Below are 23,240 nucleotides of genomic sequence, written 5' to 3' on the forward strand. Positions count from 1 at the left end.
TCATCCAGAGGGAGAAAGAGGAATTAATTTATACTTGTATGGTTTTGCATGAATATATAGGAAATATAAGATAACTTAGTGTCAGTGACATTCCAGTAAAATAGAAATGCAGTATTAGGAAAATGGCATCCATTTAATTATAATGACTGAATTTCCTTTCTTTTGTCGGGGTGGGGCAGGGGGAACAAACACAAGAATAATATAGTCCATGATGGTCAGACTTAATGTTTTTGAATCTTGGTGTAATCATTGTTCCTTCTTCCCTCCTCCTATCTTTTCTTCTATGAATTTCATTGTATTGAAAATTAAGTTCCTACATATCACTGCCCTCCAGCATGCTGTCTTTTATTCCCTTAATACCATGTTTTCACATATGGGAATAATGTCATAGAAAATTTTGAAATATTTATCTGTAAGATTCAGTATTGTGTTCTGGTTTTGGTTGTTGTTTTTTTATGTTAAAATCTGAATTAGGGTAAAGTACGTAGCAAATTTCTGCTGCTCTGTACTTCCCTTGAACAAAAAGGTATGAACAGATTTGGGGATTTTTTGCTGTATTGTTTAATCTTTCTTTGTGTTTTGATGCAGACTCAAGAATGAACAATCCGTCAGAAACCAGTAAACCATCGATGGAGAGTGGGGACGGGAACACAGGTAAGAAATGATCAATTGGTGCAGATATTTTCTGGTGGAATTGAATGGATGTTAAAAGCAAAACTTCTTCACCCATTTAGTGGGATTTTAAAAACCCACAAAGCCAAACAAATAAAAACCTACACCCTGTGATATTAGAAAACTGGGAATACTTCTGTCATTAACCTTACTGCATACAGGGCATTATTCATACCTACTTTATTGAGGCACCATCCATACTTTTTATATGAGGTTTCCCTTTCCCACTTTTTCTATCTGTAACGTTTCTGATACTACAGAAGCTCTGGTGGCACTAGCTCTGCATAAATAGTCTCATTTTTTCCTGGCAGAGCATACCTTTGGCACTTTTAACCTCATAGTTTATTTTTGGGTTGAAATTTTCCCTGGCAGATGTGAGCCACTGCCTGATCTTGTTTCCATTTTAGATTTCATTCAAGCTGTCACAACAGTTCTCAAGAACAAGTCAAATGGAGAAAGCATAATATATCAAAATGAAAAAAAAAAAGTTAGCCAGCTTTTCTGTAGTTTCTTAGTGTGTTAGAACAGAACCTTGAAATTTGGTGGGGAAGAACAGATGTTGTGTCAGGGCCAGTCTGCCTTTTGGCATGCTTTTAAGATGTGACCAAATTCTAAGCCATTGAAGAAGCTTGTTGAGCCACTATAACTTAATCGTGTTATCTCATGCTTGAATTCCTTTCTGGAGGTAATATAATGCTCATTCTGAAAGCAAGAGAAATTACAGTTCTGAATGGAAAGTGAGTAGTTTAGCCTAGCTCAGAATCTTTTCTCTGCTCAGAATAGTGTTTGGGAAGAGAACATTCTGATGAGAGAGAACTTGTTGCTTTGAGGGAAGTCTGGTTACCTTGTTATGAGGAAAACAAGTTTTCCTCTTCATGGTTCGATAATAAGAGTTTTATTTTAAACTCTGGAGTTGTGATGAAATTAACACTATTAAATTTTGTTTATCTGAGAGGCTGGATTTTTTTTGCCAATATATGGGTGCAGTCAAAAGGAACTCTGCCTGCTTATTAATGTACGTTTTGTTGCTGGCATCTCAGGTTCTATAATTGTCATTGTATTTTTAATGTGAGAGATATCAATTATTTTTCTGCACAGAAGTGTTCTATTATGTATTTAATGGTTTAAGATTATATAAAATATTATTTCTAAAACATATGGGCCATAAATATTTCATGATCATAAACAGCATCAAGGGAACAATGGTTGTAAATATCCCTGTGGACTCCTTGTAGCTGGAGGATGTGTGTAAACTTCTGAGAAAATTCAGATTTCCTCCCCTGTGTGACCACAGTTCCCTGCATGTGCTTTCTCCAGAGTGCACTTCTCTCAGTGCAACTTTAGCAGTTCCATCTCAGCTGGGCTGGTAAGGAGGAGGATTTGTTTTATTCAAAGGTAGTCAGTCAATTATCACAGGAGCATTGCATCTGTTTCAGCAGAGCTCAGCTCTCTTAGGCAAATATTTCATCATTGTGAAGGTGGGGGTCATGACATAAAATAAATGGATTGTAAACTGCATGTAGGTCCTTTCATGTTAAAAGGGGATACAATGACTATTTTTTAGTACTTTAACATTAAAGCTAGTTATTACAAAAGTTTGACTGGTTTAAAACTTTTCGAATATTGCTTCTTTAGTTTAAATGTTTCCAGTCTTTCCTTCCTGTTTTGTATCCTGATTTTTAAATTATATGAACTAAAGTAATCCAGAATTTTTGAAGACTCTCTGTTCTGCAGTCATTGCTTTGTTTTAAAATGTAGTGCTCCTAAACCACTGGAGATAGTGATTGATGGCATTTGTGATGTTCTTTGGGAGCTCAAGCATTGGTTGTATTAGTCAACTTGGCAGATGTTAGGCTCTGAAAGGAATACTCACAGAATGTAATTTTAGGCTTCTGATCGGGGTACTTAGATTATGGTTCTGGGCTCAGTGCATACTTGAGTGAAAAGAAGTCAGCTTTCAGCTCGAATGCTGAGGAACTGGAAGTGCCATTGATTTTCTGTCAGTGCCTGTGCTCCCCAGATAATGCGTGATGATGATTTTTATAAACACTCAGAGTTCTTATTTTTGTAACTTTCTCCAACTGTCTGCTTTCCAGTGACATTTGTAAATCACTTGAGTCTGCTGTGTAAACACTAATTGTCTATCTTTTAAACTTCAGTGGATGCTTGTTTGGGTCATTCCTGTTTTAAACTGGAGTGAGATAATGAGACTTGAAAATGTTAAGAGAAATTACTGTGGAGCGTGAATTTACATTTGGCAGAGCTGGTGTTCTCAGGAAAAAAACCCAACAGTTACCACTGGTTAAAGATGGCAAACATCAGTAGTTCTCTGAGCTATCTGCTAAGTTCCATGAAAGTTAACAAACTTGGGTTTTTTATTTTTATGTCTATTACGAGGAAACATCATAAAGTCCCCTAAATATATTCATCACAATACAGCCCCTGAAATATGTTATGGCTTTATATTTTTTGTGCTAACTGGACTTCCCTTTTAAGCATCTGAAAAACCAACCCATATTTCAGACCAATTAAAAACAACAACCAAAACACATGAGTGCAGGAGCTGTTGGATGGCTGTTTTATTAAGAACATGTATTGACCAACTGATCATCAGTGTTGCAGAGTTAGAGAAATCTTTTCCAGGCTTCAGTTGTGGACTGACAGTCTACATAGTATATGCTGGAGAAAGGAGAAGTAAGAAAAATATCTTAAATTAAATGGAGAGCCCTTTTGATCTCCTTTTTATAGGCAGTGTAAAATTTTCCAAAACATCTCAACCTTTTTGTTTGTTTAATGCATCTTCTCTTGTAAGAGTTGTGTGAATACAGAACTGTGAAAGCCAAGGTTATAATGATTATGGAAACTGTACTATTATGACATTTGTTGACATAGCAGCAAAATAATAGTTATTGTAAGGATGGTATTTGGAAGGATTCTAAGGATACTTGTTTGCATTGCTTCATTTCCAAAGATTGATTTTCCAGTTTCCATAAGAAGGAATTCTGTAGGAGAGAGACCATGAACTATTCTTCAACTGCTAAAATCAGGCAATTATCAATGGTGAACTTGTTAGTAGGGAATGTGGATGGGGAAACTACAATTTCTTAATATTGGGGGTGTCTCTCTGTCTTTTAGCAGAGGGGGGAGAGAGTGACCAGGGAAAATGTGGTGATGCTGGGAGATGTCTCTCAGAGCACAGTGCAGATACTACTTGGTTTTGAAATCTTCCTTCTCCTTGGCTGCCTTCCCTTCCTGAGTTCCTTTCTTGCACCTTACTGCACATCTCCCCTGATCTGGAGCTCCTCATTGCTCTTCCTTTCTAATGCAGTTTGCAAAATCAGGCTGAAATCTGATAATTATAATCTGGAATTTTGAGAGTAAGTTGTTCTCCTGACTGCAGATGCAATGTTACCTTGCCTGCTTTGTCCTGCCTTTACCCTCTGCAGGTACAATTCCAAAATGCCATAAAATAATCCATGTTCAGTGTTTACTGTTCTGTTCCTTTCCCTGGAGTAGCACTGTATTAGTCTCCATCGCTGAGCACACAGCTGAATTTATGCCAGAATTTAAACATGCTTGGGCAACATTGTACCTTGACTGTAAGGGTGAAATTTCATCCCATAGCTTGCTGGGGACGAAGCACCCAAACCAAAACAAACTACTGGTGAATTACCAGAAGGGACAGGACAGGGAGGATGGGGCTGGAACCAAGAAGAAAGGAGAGATGGGACATGGAGAGTTCCCACTCTTTTGGGGCTGTTTTTGGTGTTGGCGAGCTCTAGCAGTTATGGAAGTTGGGATGAAGATGGAAAATACATTAATACCCTGGATTGTTAAAATCATGATACATGTGATTGTATCTGCCACATCTCTTCATCATGACAGGGTTTTGTATTTAACACTTACCTTGAGCTAAAGTGATATTCTAGTCCTTTTGTGTCCTTAAAATGTGCTGACCTTCTACTTCTGACAGCTCCATTTTCCAGCTCCTCATCAGATTTCTTGGATTCCATGGGAGTGGTGCCACATCCTTCTTAGCACCTTAAAAGCAAGGCCTCCCATATACTGGACTCACTTCATTTTCCTTGCTCTTCTTCAAAAGGCATAGGCATCCTGTGATAAATGCAAGCAGCCAGGGTAGCATTCCTTCCAGAATAAAGACTGCATCCAGAGGGGAAGAGGCACTGTGCTTCCAAACACCAAAGAAAGTTTAAGATGCAAGCAGTAGAATAGAGAGTAAACAGATGTGATGTGGATTTTTTCACCCTGAGTTTGGTTTTGGGAGGCCTGGGGAGAGGGAGTTGATGTCTTTCAAGACTGAATTTAAAGAAAATGTTGTTTTCTCTCAGTGCCTAAGTTGCTTGTTGGGAGCCATGAAGATTTTAAGCTCAGTCTTGGAGCTTGCTTTGTTCTAAACTATCACCTAGGAGGCTTGTTTCAGATTTCCATATTAAGAGTCAGCAGAACTGCTAACTGGAGCATTTCTTTTGCACACTTGTGCTCTTTTAATATGGTATCATGATCTTTTGAGGCTCTTTTTGGAATATAGTTAAGTAGAACAACTTCACCTATCTACCTAAAGTGAGGCCTGCAGCTGGTTCTCTCAGAAACAGATAATTTTTTTTAACCCCCACAAGTTTCCTGTTGGAATGAGGAGTATTTGCCCTCCAGTGGGTTTTCTTATCTGTATTTTTTTCACTCCCTGACCATTGAAAACTAATTCAAAACCTTTGCTTAAATGAGAAGGTGGTAAGTTGCTTCTTTTGACTTTGGGTAGCTATTTGTCAGGAGTTACTTTTATATATTTACTCAACCACTTTTTCATTCTCCTTGTATTTCTGCATGGAGAGAATTCTGAAGTTTACTGGAAAAAATGAAGATAGATGAGGTTCTTCTGGCTCTTTCCAGCAGACTTTCTTATATACCATTCTTTGGAGAAAGGCAACCGAGTTGCATTCCTTCAAGAGCAATTCAGACCAGTGAGAGTCCCTATATTCACTTTGAATTGGAATTTTAGATTAATTAAGCAAAATAATTTGTTGTAGTTTAAAACTGGAGTATTTTTAACACATCTGTGGATCTTTGGCTGCATGTATGTCTCTTTAAGTTTGTAAACCTTGACCCAAAGCATAGAATTGAAAACTTGGGAGTCGGCCAAATCTTCTCACACAGAACCCCCACCAAAGATGCATCCAAAGGCCACCTTAGGTATACTTCACATGGATGGTAGAAAGCTTGATATGATTTTATGTATCTATTTAATTGAACAGTGGCTCAGTCTTTGGAAATGTTACCTGTGTAAGCTGTTTGTAGGTCAAAATAGCAGTCTAATATATTGGACAGTGTATTTTACTAATCACATTTCATGCCTGCTTGCTTTTGCAGATGTTTCCAAGGAATAGCTACCACCTGTTGTTGTTCAACAACTGTGACTCTTTTGCTCAGTAGATAACTTGGGTTTTTATGGAAAAGAATGTAGATGATGGAAGGAATTTTGAAGTAGGAGTTACTATGCACACCTGCCCATAGGCACTGAACAAAATCTGATTGTCATGACGAGTAAACACGCAAGTCTAAAGCTGGTTTTGCTTCATTTCAGTCACTCAATTTTAAAGATTGCATCATCTATTCTAGAAATTCCCTGCATCCCAACACACTTAGTCTCCCTTCCTGTTATTAGCCACTGTGGGTGTAACAAAACAAAAAAGCACTTGTTATTTTCTTTACCTTTTTCTTCTCACACCCAGATTATTTTGTGATATTTGGGGGGTTTTCATGTCTTCCGAGCAGTTTAGGAAAAGACTGCAAAAATGTAAGAAAATAACCAAGTTTTAGTTATATGAGAGTAAGTGAAAGCAGAAGCAAGCACAGGCAGTTCTCTTATTTAACAGGACCTCTGAACAAACTTTAACAGAAATGTAGAGGAGTCATTTCTGGAAAGGTTGAAACTGTGGCCCATAACTGCTGTGTATACACAGGATTTCTGTTTTCATCAAGTGTTTTTTTGCCTGTCTTTAGGGAAAGGTGGCTTTTATACAAACCTTGCTGTTGACACTTTCTGAACTTGAAGTTAGTCTTCTGCTACTGGATTGAGGGTGCATGGAGAATGGAAATACAGTTTAATCATAGCAGCAAGCACCCATTTGGTTCTCAAACTGTTTAGAGTGTGATAGTAGTGTGCACAGAAACACAGGTCATGGAATTATTTAGATTGGAGAAGACCTTTAAGATCATCAAGCCCAACTGTTAATGCTGCAACTCCTCCATTAAACCATGTCCCTAAGTGCCACATCTGTACATCTTTTAAATATCTTCAGGGTACACGGAATAGGTGATGGAAACCAAAGAAAATATGATGTTGATTTTATTCAGCTGACAGATGCTCTATTACTGAAACCTCAACTCTGCTTCCCACCTCACTTTCAATAAAAAAACACAGTTCTTGTTACTCTCAGAGTGTTTTTTACTATGTAATGTTGAGAGAATAGCAGGAAAGTTGGAGTGTTAATTCTTATTCCACTTAGTAAAAGTCAGAATTAATAGTTTTCTATATCTTTCTTTCTCCAGGCACGCAAACAAATGGCCTGGACTTTCAAAAGCAGCCTGTGCCTGTCGGAGGAGCAATCTCTACAGCCCAGGCCCAGGCCTTCCTTGGGCACCTTCATCAGGTAAGAGAAGAGACATTTCAAACAGAGGAGACTCAGGCAGCTGTGAGCACAACTGCCCTGGTGTGTTTCATGTTCTCTCTTTCTGTGAAGGATGTGGAGTCATTTATTAGAACATAAATACGGGTGCACCACCTGGTTAAAGAGTGTGGATGGGAAAAAGTCCTATTTGTGGCATTCACTTCATTGCATTAGGCTGCAGAACATGTCAAGATAGGGTGAGACCTCTTTGGGAGGACTAAAAATCACATTTTTGATTACTTGAGAATACCTAAATGTCATGGTGTGTTTTTGAGTAGGTTTTTTGTTTGTTTGTTTTCTGGTTGTTTTAACCTTAATAGAGATACCACTTTGAAAGGCAAGACGAAATTTGAATTTTTTAGGAAAGGTTTGTATTGGCCCAATGGCTGCCAAGGTTCCAAAACTGTCATTATCTAGTTAAAAACATTTCATTCTTACAAAGAAAGTTGATTGTACTTACTAAGCATATATGGCTTGTGAGGTTTTCTTTTTTTACAAAAAAGTTATTTCAGTGACCTGTTTGTCAGATGATATTCAGACTTCTAATACTATCCCTCTGTTCTGCTGCTGCTGTGTTTAGGGAATCAAAGCTGAACTTCAGATGCAGGCTGAAGCAAAATGGGGCATCCCTAGGTGAAGAGAAGTATAAGGGGCATTTTTTTGTAGTTTTTTTATCTGTTCGCACTTGATGTATGAAAACAAATGTCCTAATTTCTTTCCCTTCCTCTGCACCAAGTTAAACTTTAGAATACTGTACCTAATTGGATGACCTTGAATGTTTGAGGTCTGAGGTTGCACAGTTATTGTGGTATAATTGAAGTACTGAAGCTTTTATGCCCTCTTTTAAGAGCTCTGAACTGCCGTTTTATTGTATGGAACATTCCACACGTCTTGTCACATAATTGCAATTTTCCTAGCAGATTGGTTTATATAGGACCTAGGGAGTGCCACTGTTTGAATTTGCTGAACCAATAGCCTGTTGTAGGCTGCCTTTATGTGGAGAGAAGCTGACTAGTTTTTATGGCTTACCAGTGTGTGTTTAACATGGAAACCGATACAGCTGTTCTGCAAAATTCTGTGTGTTTGTTTTAGTCTTCGTTTTGTTATATGGATTGACCCAGGACAGTAATTGGGTTTTGCACAGTGCTTTATGCTGCTTTAGAAATTTATTTATTTAAACAGTTGTCAGGATCTTTATAACTTCATGTTTGATAAAGTGTGATTCATTTCTTGAAACTGGTTCAAAGGAAAATCTCAGGTATTCTTTTATTCACCTGCAGGTGTGTGGGAATCTATTGTCAAACTGTCCTGTGCTAGTGAGGCTGCTGTTAGTGGGGTGTTATTCAACCTTAACACACAGTGCTTTGCTCTAGACTAATGCAAAATACTGGGCTCTAGGCAGCATTCAGGTACAGTTTAATTTCTAATTTGGAAATGTTGGCTGTGTGGTGAAAGGGATGTTCAAATTGCATTCACAGAGATGTTCTGGAATCTGCTGGCTGTGCCTGAGCAATATACATTTGAAGTCTTTTATGTGATGTTTGTGTGATTTTTAAGTATTATTTTGAATACATAATCTGGATGGGAGAGTGGTGTTGTTTAGGCTATTCCCTGCTATTAATCCATGGTAAAAGCACAGATTACATCAACTGTGTCAAACTGTCTTGCTTCTGATGAGGAGGGGCTTTTCTGGGAGTGTTTGCTTAGATGTAGATCATACTTAGTATGTCTAGTACCTTCATCTAAACCAGTGGGAAGTAGTTCCAAGCTGACTTTTCCAAGGTTGACTGTTCAAAATATTCAGTTATTAATTTCATGTACTGCAGTTTTTCCTGTGCTTGAAAATATGTGGACTTTTTATGTGGGGACCATATAGAGGTCTTCCATCTTGAGGCAGGAGTGCTATATTTTGCTTTGCTTTATTGTATCCTTACATGTCACCTGGTTTTCAAATGAGCAGTGGTCTTCAAACATGGCCAGAGGTAGAATTCTCTGCAGGCTGTTACTCTGACCTTTCAAAGTGTTGGTAATTAATTGCAGAGCATTCCTTCTTTATAAATAGGGGTGCTGATAGAAACATGGCAAGACTGATTCAAAGGGACTTCAGTAAATGAAAATATAACATTTTTTGTACAGAGGAAATCCTTATTAGAGACAAAAAAGCACTCAAAAATCTCACTTTCTGAAGTATCCATTTTTCCTTGCTGCTCACCCACAAGACCTTCTTTGGGCCTGTTAATTACAAACATTGAATTCAAGTTTTAAGTATACCTGAATCAATACAGCCTTTGTAAAGTGTCTCTGGTCCTCTGTGTTGAGATCTTCTTGTCAGTGGCTGAGGGCTGCAAATGTGCTTGGATGGGTTAATTTGAGGGAGAGTGGTTATGCTCTGGATTCTGTGCTGTGCACATGCTTGCTCTCATCAGAAAGCTGGTGAGTGCAGTGTTGGGGTAAGAACCATTCTGAAATGGGACTGGGATGATGATGAGTAGAGCTTCATGTCCTGCTCTGAAGCCTGGATTTTTCCAACAGGAATAGGACTTGTTGGCCTTTCCTCTCCAATACGCTCTGTTTCAACTCCATCCATAGTAGTATCTACATCCTTAGGCAGGGATACCTTCAGTAAGAGGTAGATAGATAAACAGCATCATGAAAGAGTCTTACAGATCTGCTTCAGCCTGGAGTACAACCCCTACTCCACTGATTCAGGTGTTAGAAGGGCATGCACTGTTCTCCGGGGAGTTTTTGTTGGGCTGTGGGTGGGGAGATTGTTCTTTTTACATTATTAGTTTTCTGTGGATTCTACATTATTTCATTTCCATTTTTGCACTGTTGTAGGTCCAGCTCGCTGGAACAAGTTTACAGGCTGCTGCTCAGTCCTTAAATGTACAGGTAAAGACAGTTACTGCTGCTCATCCTCCTCTCATCCCAAATAGCATCAGTAGAGATAGTTCTTAACCTGTGATACAAACAGCTCAGGTTTTTTCAGTCCGACTGGTTTTGTAAGTGATAGGTATGAAGGAATAGTACTTTCACAACTGTAAATCAGATTCAGGATTTGTAAGCATTCAGGCTCTGGAGTTGTTTAAAACATGGAGTGACCATAACTCAATGCTGAATTTTAGTCAGGTGTGATATCATGAAAACCTTAAAACTCCAGGAATATTTCATGTTCTTCTGTTTATTAACTTGCATTAAACACATAGTGAGTATTACTTCGCAATTTGTCCTTGCTTCTGGTAACTGAATATAGGAATATAATGTAGCATTAACTATGTAATGTGGCTAGTTTAGACTGCTTGTGTAAATTACAGAGTGATTTCAGAGTCAGAGTAATTGTTGTTTAATAATGTACGTGAGACAACAAAGCTTTCAAACTTTCCTATGATGCTGAGCACTTCAGTTTATCTGTTAACATTCTACTTCCTCTCTGTACTATATTAAGGGGCAAGGGATGCAGCTTTATTGAAAACTGGTTTCAGTATTGCTTGTTATTAAAGAATGTAGGTAGTGCGTTACATGAAATGCAATAGAATGTGGACCCACTTATACATAATAACAATTTGGAAAGAAGAGGAGGTATAGTGACCTTCCTTTCTAAGAGGAAGGAGGCAGAAAATTGCCTTGGTTGCCATGGTAAACTTCCATCCCTGAGAGAGATGTTGGCAAACAGGCTGTATCTCCAGTGCAGAATGTTTACAGTCCTGCGCTGTAATTATCGCTCAATGACTGGCAGAATTAATCAGAGCCTTTATGTTAATTAGCCCGCTCTGCAGTCCCCAAAACAGGTGGTGGAAAATATGCAAATCTATGCAGAATTGTAATGTTCTGCATAACCAGTTTTAATTATCATAAAACTCTCTCCCTCTCTTCATGCAGTTGCATTTCTTCCCTCATGTCTTCACAATTTCTTCCGTTTAAAAAAACAAACAACCAAACCACAGAAATAAATCAAAACAAACTTGAATCTTTTAAAATAAAGCAGTATTCAATTAAATAAATGGTTTGAGTATTTAAAAGCACTGTATATATTACATATTTTGCTGTAGGTAGAGAAACCTGTAAGGATTTTTCAAAAAGCTTCTGTATAAGCCAACAGTATGATGACTTAGTGGTACAGGATGGAGATACAGAAAATGGAAACACAATCTCCTTTCTCTTGTTCCATTGTTCAGGATTTTAGGCAATGAATAATTTTAACAACCTTCTCTTTCTTCATGGTGAAAGGCAGCGTCAGCTTCAGTTGCATGGCGTAAAATGAAGTGAGACCTGAAAATAATGTCAGAGAGTTAGAGGAGACCAGAGAGTCTCTTTGTTTTGTTTAAACTGCATTACCTACAGACATGTTTGAGCAATCGTAGCTGAGATGGTGGGCACACAGAGCCATTGCTTAAACACACTCTTAAAATAAACCCAAGGGCTTTTTGTATGCAGATGAAAGATTTTTATTGTGCAGTGTTGAGATAGCAACGTTATACATTAACATCTGTTTTACACTATAAAGAGTTGTATTTTTTTTTTACTAGTCTAAATCTAATGAAGAATCTGGGGACTCTCAGCAGCCAAGCCAGCCTTCCCAGCAGCCTTCAGTGCAGGCGGCCATACCCCAGACCCAGCTCATGCTGGCCGGAGGACAGATCACTGGGGTAAGAGTTACCCTGGGATGCTGCAGTCCCACGCAGCTGTCACCGAGGGGCACTGCAACTTCCTTTAACCTAGGGAGGAACTTCAGTGGAAGTGGCAACAGAAAAGACTTTCCTAGAAAAATAAGCATACTCTAATATTTGGGGTTTGTCGCTAAGTGTTTGCTTCCAAACAACAAAAACAATTCTTTCTCTCTGTTCTTAGTATCCCTTTTGACTCTGCAATGAAATTAAAACCTGTTGTCTTATAACAGTTACAAATGAGACAGACACTGATATAAAGAGGAGATTTAATTTTTTTTCAAGATTAAAACGAAGCATGGGAGAAAAGACAATCTTACAGCTGAGTGAAGAACAAAAATTATGGGAACCATTAATTTTTGCTCTTTTCAAACACGTTTCTTTTTAAGTAACTCTATTAGTAATTTCCTTAAGCCTATTGAACCCTTTCATTTTAACCTACTGATTTTGAGGGGGCTATAATTGAAAAGATTTGGGAGTAAATATGGAATAATTGTTCTTTTAGACTTTCTGGTGTTTCTGAATTGTTGTAAGGCTTTCGGTCATTTTAAAAAAGAGCAAGTTTTGTGAATGGGCTGGTTAAAGAATTTGCTTCCACATAATCAGCTGTGCAATATAAGAGTTAGAGTGCTAATAAGCTTAGGGTAGTTGCTCCAACAATGTATTTATGATTTGAAGTGTTAGGTTAGATCATCCCTACACTTGCATGAAATGACTGCTTAATCTCAGGCTCGACTGTTAAATCTTCTCCTATGTTAGTACGTAAATAAACATCCTATTTAGTTTTCAGTTAAGCATTGAAAGTTTTAGAAGTGAGACTGTTTCGCTGTGTTGTTAAAACCTGGCATATCTTATTATTTTTTTGTATTCTCAGAAACACTGGTTTGTTTTAATTCATTATTGTCTGCTGTAGTGAAACATTCAAAACTCCAGGCCTATGCAGATATGAGTTGTAGTAAATATGGGCATCAAGATTCATTTACATGTAAAGGAGAGACTGCTGCCACCTGTTCCACAGAGATAATGCGTGTTTGGGAAAGGGAAGGGATGTAAAGTTGCCAACTCCATTCTATTAAAAAAAAAAAAAAAGGCAGATGGGGAGACTTGGAGAGAAACAAATGGAGCTCATGTTCTTTACTTATATCTTAGGGCATAATGGAAATGATGGAATATGGCAGGGATTCATGCTAATGTGAAGCAGCTGGGGCGTTATCAGTTTGTTCAGTAGCCATAGCCAGCATTCCTGCTTCACATTCATCTGGCTAATCACTTGCTGTTCTGCTGGGTGTAAATTTCCTTTCAAATCCTGGCAATACTGATTCTTTTCTTTTGCTTGCTACTTAATTGCTTTTTCCCTGATACTCCTGGTAGAGTTGTGAGGAAAGCTTAGGAGCAGGGTTAGGTTCTGTAGGTTCCAGTAAGTGCAAATGCTGGTGGCGGTGCAGTTCGGTTTGTGTCAGGCCGTGGTAGGTTAGTTTTCACACTGTGTTGAGCAGCCAGCTGTCCTTCCTTGGCCATTTAGTGGAATAGCCCTAGGATTGGTTAACATAACTAGTACTGAGCTATCTAATGACTTTGTAGCTGAAGTGGCTATACCCATTATTAATGGCTGTGTTTTCTAATTGTTTATAGCTCACGTTGACGCCAGCCCAGCAACAGTTATTGCTCCAACAGGCGCAGGCCCAGTTGCTGGCGGCTGCAGTGCAGCACTCAGCCAGTCAGCAGCACAGCGCTGCTGGTGCCACCATCTCGGCCTCTGCTGCGACGCCGATGACGCAGATCCCTCTATCTCAGCCAATACAGATTGCACAGGTGAGCCTTGAGGCTTGAGAGGGTGGAAAACTAAAGAGCTTTTGGACCAGTTGCACCGTTCGGATACAATTTGTCATTCCTCGACTCAGTGAGTTTCTAGAGTCCTCGAGTGGTGTTAGTCTTTGCTCGTGCATGGTGAGGTTGGAGTTTGATAGCCTTAGGAAGGAATGTGTGCCAGCTGCTCCTCAGTTCCACTGGGCCTCTGAGTTTGTACCAGAATCTGAGTAGGTGCTGTGTTTTCTGAATTTTCCTCCTTGTAATTAGAGAGAGAAAGGAGAAAAAAGGGTACGGAACTATGCCCACAGAAATTGCACTTGTTGAGACCTGTATGGATGGGAAGTGATGCCTGTGTATCAAAAAGGATGCTTGTCAGACCCAAATGGTGCTTGTTAGAAGCAAAATGATAGAGCTGAAGAACAGCAGTTTGATTTGACCCATTTGTTGCTATTTTGGCTTGGTGTTTAATGCTGCGAGTTCAGTGGCAAAGAATGAGCACTCCTGTGTGTCTGGAGAAAAACTTGGAGCATGAGTCTGGTGTTGGAATCTGTCCAGTCTCATGGTCTGGTACTAAAGACTTGTCAGTTCTGAAGAACTGCTTGCTCTGGATTTCTGCTTACTAGAAGCAGTAAGGAACCTCCTGAGTCTTCCAGGACTGGCTTAATTCAGTGTGGAGATTGCAATGGCACTAACTCTGTGCTTAGTGTATGTAGTATGGAAAATTCTTAGACTTGTGGACAAGGATCATCAAATGTGCATCTTAGACATCTTGAGTACTATGAGTAGGTGATTGTCTTGCCCTTACTGAGTTCCATATTTCCATAGATTAAAGTTCTTGGTACATAATATCCGTGTTATTAGTCTAGCTGTGCGAAGTGTGTGGGGTATATAATCTTCAAAGTTGCTGCTTCATAGAGTGAGCAAGTTCTTTAAGACTGTCTGATGCTTTCTGTCCAGGCTATTTTCTCTTGCATTCAACCAGGATGAAGTGTCTAAAAAGTGAACATGAGGTCTGATTAAGGACAAGAATAGAAATGTTGCAATTGTCTGTGAAGTCCAGGGATGAAATGTTCAATCCTTTACTGTGCTGGTCCACTAGCTGATGAATAACAGCCTGGCTGTGCTATCAGGTTTTCATTAGCTGAAGTGACAAACTTCTGTGGTGTTGATCTAGAAGTCCTTAGAGAGGCCAGAGTGATGCCATCCTGTTTTTATAAGGCCAGTGCTGATGTTGCTGTGTTGGTGAGATTCCTCCCATTGAAGCTCTTGTTGCACTGTGAGAAGTCACGTCACCAAATTTTTGGCAGAGGATTCCACTTCACTGGCATGATGTGGAGATGATTAAAGGATGCAGCATTCAAGGAAACTTGTAATTCTCAAGATCATATCTTAATTTTGTTAAAACTGTCTGTAGGCAATAATACAGATTTCAAAAAGAATGGGGAATGTCCTTGTCAAGGAAGTTGTTGGTTATAGCTTCTGATGTCTTTCCACGCACCTGTCACAGAGTTCTCATTTGATGGGATGTGTTTTAACATGTATGTAAGTAATCCACAGGTGTGTGCCTCTCCTCTTCCAGGTGTGCAGCTTAAGATAGCAAGGTCTGCTTCACTGAAGTGTGGTGGCTTAAAAATTCCTATTAACAAAATCTGTACCTTGAACTGTCTGGCCTTAGGTTTGTGAAACAGGCCACCAAAGCAGTGGATACCACTGTGATGTGTGTGTGAGATGTTTCTAATCCTGCTCTGCCACCTCAATGTGAAGCTCTGAAAATGTGTGAAGCATTTACAATTATTAGTTTCGTACTAGCTTTTTCTCCAGAACTTAGAAAATCTTCAGAGAAGTGTTTGAGAAGAGTTGAAAAGATCAGGCATGTGCTGTCAAATAGGGGTTTCTGAAGGCAGCATTGTCTGATTCGTGCACATGAGTGAGCTAAAGGCTCTCTGAAAAATAACATGTGATCATGTAGTTGCCACGTGCAGAACAAATTAAAGTTGTGCTTGTTTTCTGACATTTCTAATTACTTAATTGTTTGACTTTACAATTAATGTCTTTTAGGATAGGTTATTTTGATACATAAATGAGCTTGGTTGAATCTTGTTAACTGCTCCTTTTGATGAAAGTGCAGGGCATAAATTGTGCAGGTGTTAGGTATAATTTGAGTTACTTATGGAAAACATCTACCATCTAGGTTCGTAGGTAGATAGCACCATGCTTTTTGATCTATCTTGGCAAGGATTTGTAAGCAGTGCTCAGCTTTGTTTGTGTTGCTATTGTAAACATATAGCTGATTATACAAATAGCTGAATGTTTGTTTTAATTGATGATTTTTGAATAATTGATTAACTGGCAGGTCTCTGCAGCAGAGGGATTACCATATTTATTTTAATTAACTAATTGCAGAAGCATGACTTCTTTAATGTGCACTGCAGTTCACGTAAGGTATCTGCTGCAGCAGCCTGGTGAGGAGCTCGTGCTGCTCCTGGGTTGGCATTAGCAATTGTGGATCAGTTTTTGGGGTTCTTTATCAACTTCCTTCCAGGATCTAGCCTCTGTATTTATATGATGTGAATCTCAAAATGACACACATGCTTAAGTTTGTGCTGAGGCTGTAATTTGAAATAATGGCATTGAATTTAGAAATCTAGATTATTTTTTTTAAACAAAAAATCTTCCTCACAGCAAGACATAGCACTTGACAGATTATTCTGCTGAGGTAGGATTTAGATTGTTTTGATCTTTCTAAATTGCTAGGCAGCACCAGAAGACATGCATGTCTCCCTGAAAGTCTCTCCATCTCTTTCCATGTGCTTGTGCTAGCATACAGATTTTAACGCTGAGGAAAAAAAAAATCCGTATAGGAAATCAGTGTCCGGTTTGATCGTGTGGTTGCTATTGGGAGATTTATTATAATGATATAATTAACTAAATAATAAAACTTTCCCAAGGTGGAAATAAAGTTGGATTTCAAATGCATTTGAGGGGCTGGTAGGGCTATTTAGGAGTGATTAGCCTTGGAGGTATCATTTTCATTTTGCGTTGCAGAATTATATTTCTGTATTTAAACAAGACTTAGCCAACATACCATTTACCAAGGCAGATGCACGGAATAAGATTGCTTATATCAGTTATCCCTGAGGCCTCAATTTAAAAACAGTTTTCTCATATTAAAGTGGAAGAGCCTGATGATAAGAGCTGTCATGTCTTAGCTGGGTAGCCAGTGTTATGAATACTATAGTCTTAAACAAAAAGCTCTCCTCCTTTGATCTTACAGATACACTGCCACTGTTTCTTTGTATTCTTTCTTGCATGTAACTCCATCTCCTGTGGGAGTGCTTCAAATCATCTGAGATCTACTTGGTCATCTGGGGTGATTTCATTTGTTTGCTTTTGATTGGGAGAGGTCCTTAATCTATCTGTTTTTCCATTGATACTTTTTTCTTCTACAGTGTCTTCCCAACTCTTCCTTTTGTGTTTCTGGTTTTTTCTCTTACCTACCTCTATTTTCATCCTGCAGCCTCTCTTTATTTCCTTTCCTTCTGCCCAGTGTTCCCAACCTGAGTCAGCTTGCCCAGCTCTTTCCATTTCTGTTTTCAACTCTGCATCCAGTCCTCACATCCATTCCAGTATGAACCCCCTCTGAACTGGAGGGTCAGCACGATCTGCAGAGGTAACCAGCTGAGCATTGAAAATCAGTGAATAAATGAGTGGAGATCCATGTTGTGTTGAGCTGAAGAAGTAAGAGGTTTTGGTAACAGTTCTGACCAATGTGATATTAGGATATGAAGTCATAAGAAACATGGAGTTCCATGATAGAACTGGAGCAGTTATTTCTCTCTTTCAAGAAGGAAATTTGCCTTGATTTCATAGGAATGGTTGCATTATTTCTGCAATTTTCTGAAAGCAAACAATACTATTGACTTTTAAACTACTTTTTTTGCTCATGGGCACTTTTAAAATTTTACCATTCTCTTATAAAATAGAAGTTTCCATTTCTTAAAAAGAGCGTTGCTTGATCAATCCATCTGGTGTCTGTCTACCATATTATTACACTGCATGCTTTTGACTTAACAGGGCTAAGTAGCCCAAGTGATTGATGGCCAGTGTCTGTGTAATGCAGGTTAAGTAGTCGTTTTCTTATAATGCCTGTCTATGGTCTCATAAATCAGTGGACTCCCTGTTTTTTCCCCTCCCTAGTCTTCCTTTCTGACATTCCCCACCCCCATCTCCAGAAAGAGATTGTTGCAACTTTCAAGTTACAATTTTAACAGATTAAAAATAATGTAAGGTCACAGATAACGGCAATTGTGTAAGAAAGAAGTTCTCCTTGTCAGTCTGTCTGACTTCTCATCTCCAAATCCACGGCTGGCAGTGAATGGCCTGTCCCATCCTCTGGCTGAGCAGGTTGTGGGAGTGCTCAGCAAGCTGCATCAGTCCAAGGAGCAGCTCTTTGTTACTCTGGTTCTCTTGTGTTCACGTGTGTTTGGGGCTGTATGAAGATGAGCAGCTCCAGCTGGGCACTGTTTTTGGCACTGCTGCACCTGAACACGGTTTCTTTGCAAACAGGGACCTGAATAACTTCCCTGAAACAGCTTTGGGGGAGTCTTCTCGACTGCTTGGTTTGGTTTGTGTAATGGGAGGTTTGCAAGTGTGGGAAGTATTTCATTCAGGCTTTTTTCCATCTGTTTGGTGAGTATTTTGAAACAGATTCTTCCTGGAAAGATGGAAAAATCTGTTAAGTGTGTTTAGATAGTTTTCATAGATTACCACTGTTATGTTGGCTGACTTCACATCGTGTTTTTTAAATTTCAATTGCCCTTGCTATTGTCCTATTTGGAGATGAAATGAAAAACGCTAGTTAGGGAGAACAATATTTTTAAGCAGTTCTCTATGTTTTCATTCTCCAGCTAAATGTCAGCTTGAAGCATTTTTGTTGAAAACTCAGTTTCTCGTGGATTAACATTTCACATTGAGATCTGTCATTTAATTATAGAAAATTAATAGTCCTGAATGGTTTAAATACGTAAAGGTAGGGTTCTGCAATAATGCAGTGTTTTGGATTATTCCTTTTAACCTTTCATTATAGTCATATCTATTAAGCTTATTGTAATTTGTTTCAGAACAAATCAAATATATTTACTAATTGAGTTAGCTGCTTTCTGAAATCTGAACTGAACAACCAGAGTGCAAACAAGAAATCTGTAATATTTTGCTTCCCTGTTGTTGATTCAAATGGTAATTGCAGACCGTTGTTACAAAAAAAAAAAAAGCTTGATTTGTAGTAGAGTTCCATCCTCAAAAAATAAGTTTGAGAGGTCTTTTATGCTGATGAGTCTAATGTATTTGAAAACTCCTGAATTAAGGGGGAAGGGAAATTGATTTGTTGGTTTGGTTTGTTTAGATTCTAAAGCAGAACAGTTCTTGATATACTTTGCTGGGTTATTTAGTAAATAACTTTGGTTTTATGAACGAGAGTTTCTAAAGGATACTCAGTAGCAGGACTTCTGCTGTGTTTGACATCCACTTTTATCTCTAAATGTTAGAGTGTAGCTCGTTGATATGAAATCTTATATTGGGAATCATTGCTGACTTAAATGTCTAACGCACAGATCTTTCTCTTCTTTTTTCTTTTTTATTTTTTGTTTTATTTTTTTGTCTTCTCTTTTTTTCTTTTTTTTTTCTTTTTTTGTCTTCTTTTTTTTTTTTTTTGTCCCCTTCCCATTTCCTTAAGGATTTGCAGCACTTGCAGCAGCTTCAGCAGCAGAATCTCAACCTGCAACAGTTTGTGTTGGTGCATCCAACAACCAACTTGCAGCCAGCACAGTTCATCATCTCACAAACGCCGCAGGGGCAGCAGGGTAAGTGCTCCTCGCCACAAAAGCAAACCATACATGGCATTTTTTAGGGGAGAAGGTGAATCTCAGGTGGTTCATACCAGTGCCCAGCCTTCTCTCAGGCAGTGGCTCCCAGCCAGCTTTTCCCCCCTAAGTTTATATCCTCAGCATGACACCACGTGGTGGAATATGCCTTTGGCCAGTTTGGGTCAGCTGTCATGGCTCTGTCCCCTCCCCATCTTCTTGTGCCTCCCAGCCTGCTTGCTGGTGGGATTTGTGAGGAGCTGAAAACTCTTTGACTATAAATACTGCTTGGCAATAGTAAAAGTGGTAATAGTAAAGTATAGTAATAGTAGTGGTAATAGTAAAGTAAAACATCAGTGTGTTATAAACATTGTTCTTATCCAAAATCCAAATCTCAGCACTGTACCAGCTATTAAGAAGTAAATTAACTCTATGTAAGTCAAAAGCAGGACAGACTGAATAAAGATTACAAATTCAAAAGTCCTTGTAGGAGTCTGGAAAGGTACTTAAGCCTAAAGAGTGTACAATGAATTTTGTCATAAACTGAAATAATAATTAACACCTGGGAAAACAGCTAGAATGCTGGATTTGTGTAACAGCTCTTATAATAATATTTTTGCAATGCACTGGGTATAACTTACTTGCCAAAGACAGACGAGGCAGGGCAGGTGGTGCTGTGTCAGAGCAGTTAAGTTGTTGTGCTGTAGCTTTGTTCTGAGGACTGATGTGTCCAGGCTGCAATGCATCACAGTGCTGATTGCACCCCATTTGTTGATGCCCACGGAAAACTGCATTTAGCCATGGCTGCTTATGCTGATATACTCCAATGGCCTTTTTTCCCCCCTTTCTCTTCTACATGGACTCTAGTCAGTTGTTCAGGTCTGGTAATCCAAAGATTCTTGCTCAGAAGGCAAATCCTGTTATGCTTGAAGAGTCCTGCAGAGCCTGGCTGTCCTATAAAGCAGCTCTTTGCACCTCATTTTCTTCTGGTCCTTTCAATTTTTTCATGCATCATTCCTTCTTACTTACTATGACTTGGATAGAACTGGCTTTCCATTACGCTGAAGGGCTCTTGCTGTCTGAATGCTCTCACATTTGAATAAAGAGTTAGTCAAAATTACCTTCCTTTTAATAGGGCTTGATTTAGGAGAGATTTTATACTAGCACTGGTAGAAAATGGCTGAAAGGCTGCTCATGGAAGCGTTTAGTGATGTACTGCTTTCTTAAAATGAAGCAGAACTTGTAAACTTAACATACTGTACTAGAAGAAATCAAACCACTAGATTTAGTTCAAGACTTCTTCAAAATAAATGCTTGGGGTTTTTTTTTAATAAATTCTTTTAAGAAAACAACAAGCACAAAAACATTGTTTTGAAAAACTCAGAGGTATTGATGTCTGCCTACATTTTTCAGATAAATTCTGCTGATTTTCTAAAATACCTCTGAAGACGCTTTACAAAAAAAGGAAAGCTAAGAGAATCAAATTGTATTCACCCCCAAAATGAGCTGTTTGCATCAGAGAAGCGAAGCAAGGCTTTCTTGTTTGTTTAAAATCTGAAGTAGAATAAGTAGATGAGATTTTCATAGTACCTTTTCCAGGGGCCATCTCTACAAAATTATTTCTTCACTACAATTTCAGACCTGCATATTGCTGTCATCAGTGACGCAGTGCAGGTAGAGACATCATGTTTTATTGGTAATGTGCAGCCTGGACAGCTGAATAGCTCCAAAATGTAGGAAGATTTATATGCTGAATTCTGACCATAGGCCATTAGTGTGTGACAACCTTCCCAACTGAAATGCTTGAATAGATCTCATTTTCTTCATGAGCACTCAATGATAAAGCAACATGTATGTCATAATACCCCTTGTATCACTTTTTGATATGTTTTTTTTGCATTATGTCATGGTTATTGTTAGAAGATCTCAAACAGTACATTATTATTTATGAGAAAGATTGAGAGAGTGTGTATTTTTATTTTGGTATTTACTGTTGCAGCTGACTTTTCCATGTTGTTCTTGTCCTATTGCTCCATTAGTCAACTTCATAAAATAATAAATATTCTGAAGAAGCTAGCATAGAGTTTTCTTCAAAACCGATGGCATTAATATTTTTTTCATGCTTCATTGGTACTGCATGGAGCTTTATATATGTACACATTTAATAACAAACATAAAAATTCAGATTTGTGTATAGATTATGTATTCTGGAAGAAATTTCTTGCTTTACAGTTTACATATTTTGTGTATGCCATGTAGTCATGTAAATGAGGAACACTGTTTTTAAACGAGAAGAGTTTTGAGGGAAATAAGTGAAGAGTAGTGTATCTAAACAAGGTTGTAGAAGATGTAAACATTTGGTGAAGAAAAATGTTTTACTTAGAGGCAAAGGAGTACAGAGAAATGCAGTCATCAGCAATTGTATTTAGATTGTTGAAGGAGTTGAATATCATGAGCTGAGATCCAACTTCTGAAAAATTTTAGGAAATTCAGTACCTAAAATATTAATCAATAATTAGGATGTTATTCTACTATCTTTCTTCAACACACACATTATAGCTCCCAGCAGCAGATAGGAAATTTTCCCCAGAAATCCACTGCCATATGTTTAATGTAGTCACCTTCTTTTTCCATGCAATTTCTGGCTATTTAGGGGCTCATATGAAACAAATTTTAAAGTTCCCATTTTTCATGGCTGGTAATTGATAACATCATAACTGAAAGAATTGTTTCAAGCCTCAGAAGATATGCAGAAGATTGAATGGAAATAGAAATCTGGAACGTTTTCTTATTCAGTGCAACTGTTGTTCATATTATTGTTAAAGTCACCAGCAGGAATGTAGCACCTTGTAATGTCTTTATACCTCTTGTATCTGATCTTGTATCTAATAGAGCTGTCTCTAAAATAATCAATTTAACATCCCTTACTACAATTAGAGCTGCTTCTTAAAATTATTACCCTCATTGAGTGACTGTTCACCCTTTCACTCATGAGATATTGCTAATACAAATCGTATCAGTAAAAATCTGAATGGGGGGGGGGAATGGTTCAGTATTTAATTTAAATTAATCTTGCAAACAGGAGTTGTTAAGATCTAAACAAAGACTGGATCACAATGAGATTTAGAAGTTGTACTTACAAAGAAAATATCCAGTGAGGCAAATGTGGAAGACAGGCTATTAATTAGCTATAAACATTGAAACCTACCTAGTCTCAAGTTACTGCTATTTATTATTAAAGACTATCTTTATGATTTTTTTTTTTTTAATTGTAAAGTTGCCTGGGCCAAATCCAGTCCTGTTTTCTTCTTTCATACATGTTATACAGATTTTGAGACCTCACTCATGTGGAGTTGTTGTAATGGCTTTGTCTTGCAAGCTAACTTCCAGTGAGAGGATGAGCAGCTTTGGCAGAGATAAAGCAGTCAAGTTCTTACATGAAAAAATTCACTCTTTTGGGAGATCAGTTTGGGATGAATTATGTATTATGCTTCTGGGCCAACTTTTTTAAAATTATGCTGAAAAAGTCTGTGCTTGAATGTTTGTTTTAT

General features: G+C 38.3%; 1 protein-coding gene across 11 annotated transcripts in view; it reads left to right on the forward strand.

Moving 5' to 3' along the window:
* POU2F1 (POU class 2 homeobox 1) overlaps nt 1–23,240 on the forward strand; it is a 112,890-nt gene that overhangs the window by 59,092 nt on the left and 30,558 nt on the right. For 2 of the 11 annotated variants that reach the window (XM_088158140.1, XM_014882800.2), the window contains exons 2-7: nt 589–654; nt 7,240–7,340; nt 10,197–10,250; nt 11,885–12,004; nt 13,655–13,834; nt 19,563–19,689. In XM_088158140.1, the coding sequence (XP_088014266.1) occupies nt 589–654; nt 7,240–7,340; nt 10,197–10,250; nt 11,885–12,004; nt 13,655–13,834; nt 19,563–19,689 (648 nt within the window). The remainder of the gene's footprint in view (nt 1–588; nt 655–7,239; nt 7,341–10,196; nt 10,251–11,884; nt 12,005–13,654; nt 13,835–19,562; nt 19,690–23,240) is intronic. The other 9 variants (XM_088158148.1, XM_088158130.1, XM_088158166.1 and 6 more) reach the window with 5 other exon arrangements.

The sequence above is a fragment of the Sturnus vulgaris genome, chromosome 2, assembly GCF_052056855.1.
Source record: "Sturnus vulgaris isolate bStuVul1 chromosome 2, bStuVul1.hap1, whole genome shotgun sequence".
NCBI lineage: Eukaryota > Metazoa > Chordata > Aves > Passeriformes > Sturnidae > Sturnus > Sturnus vulgaris.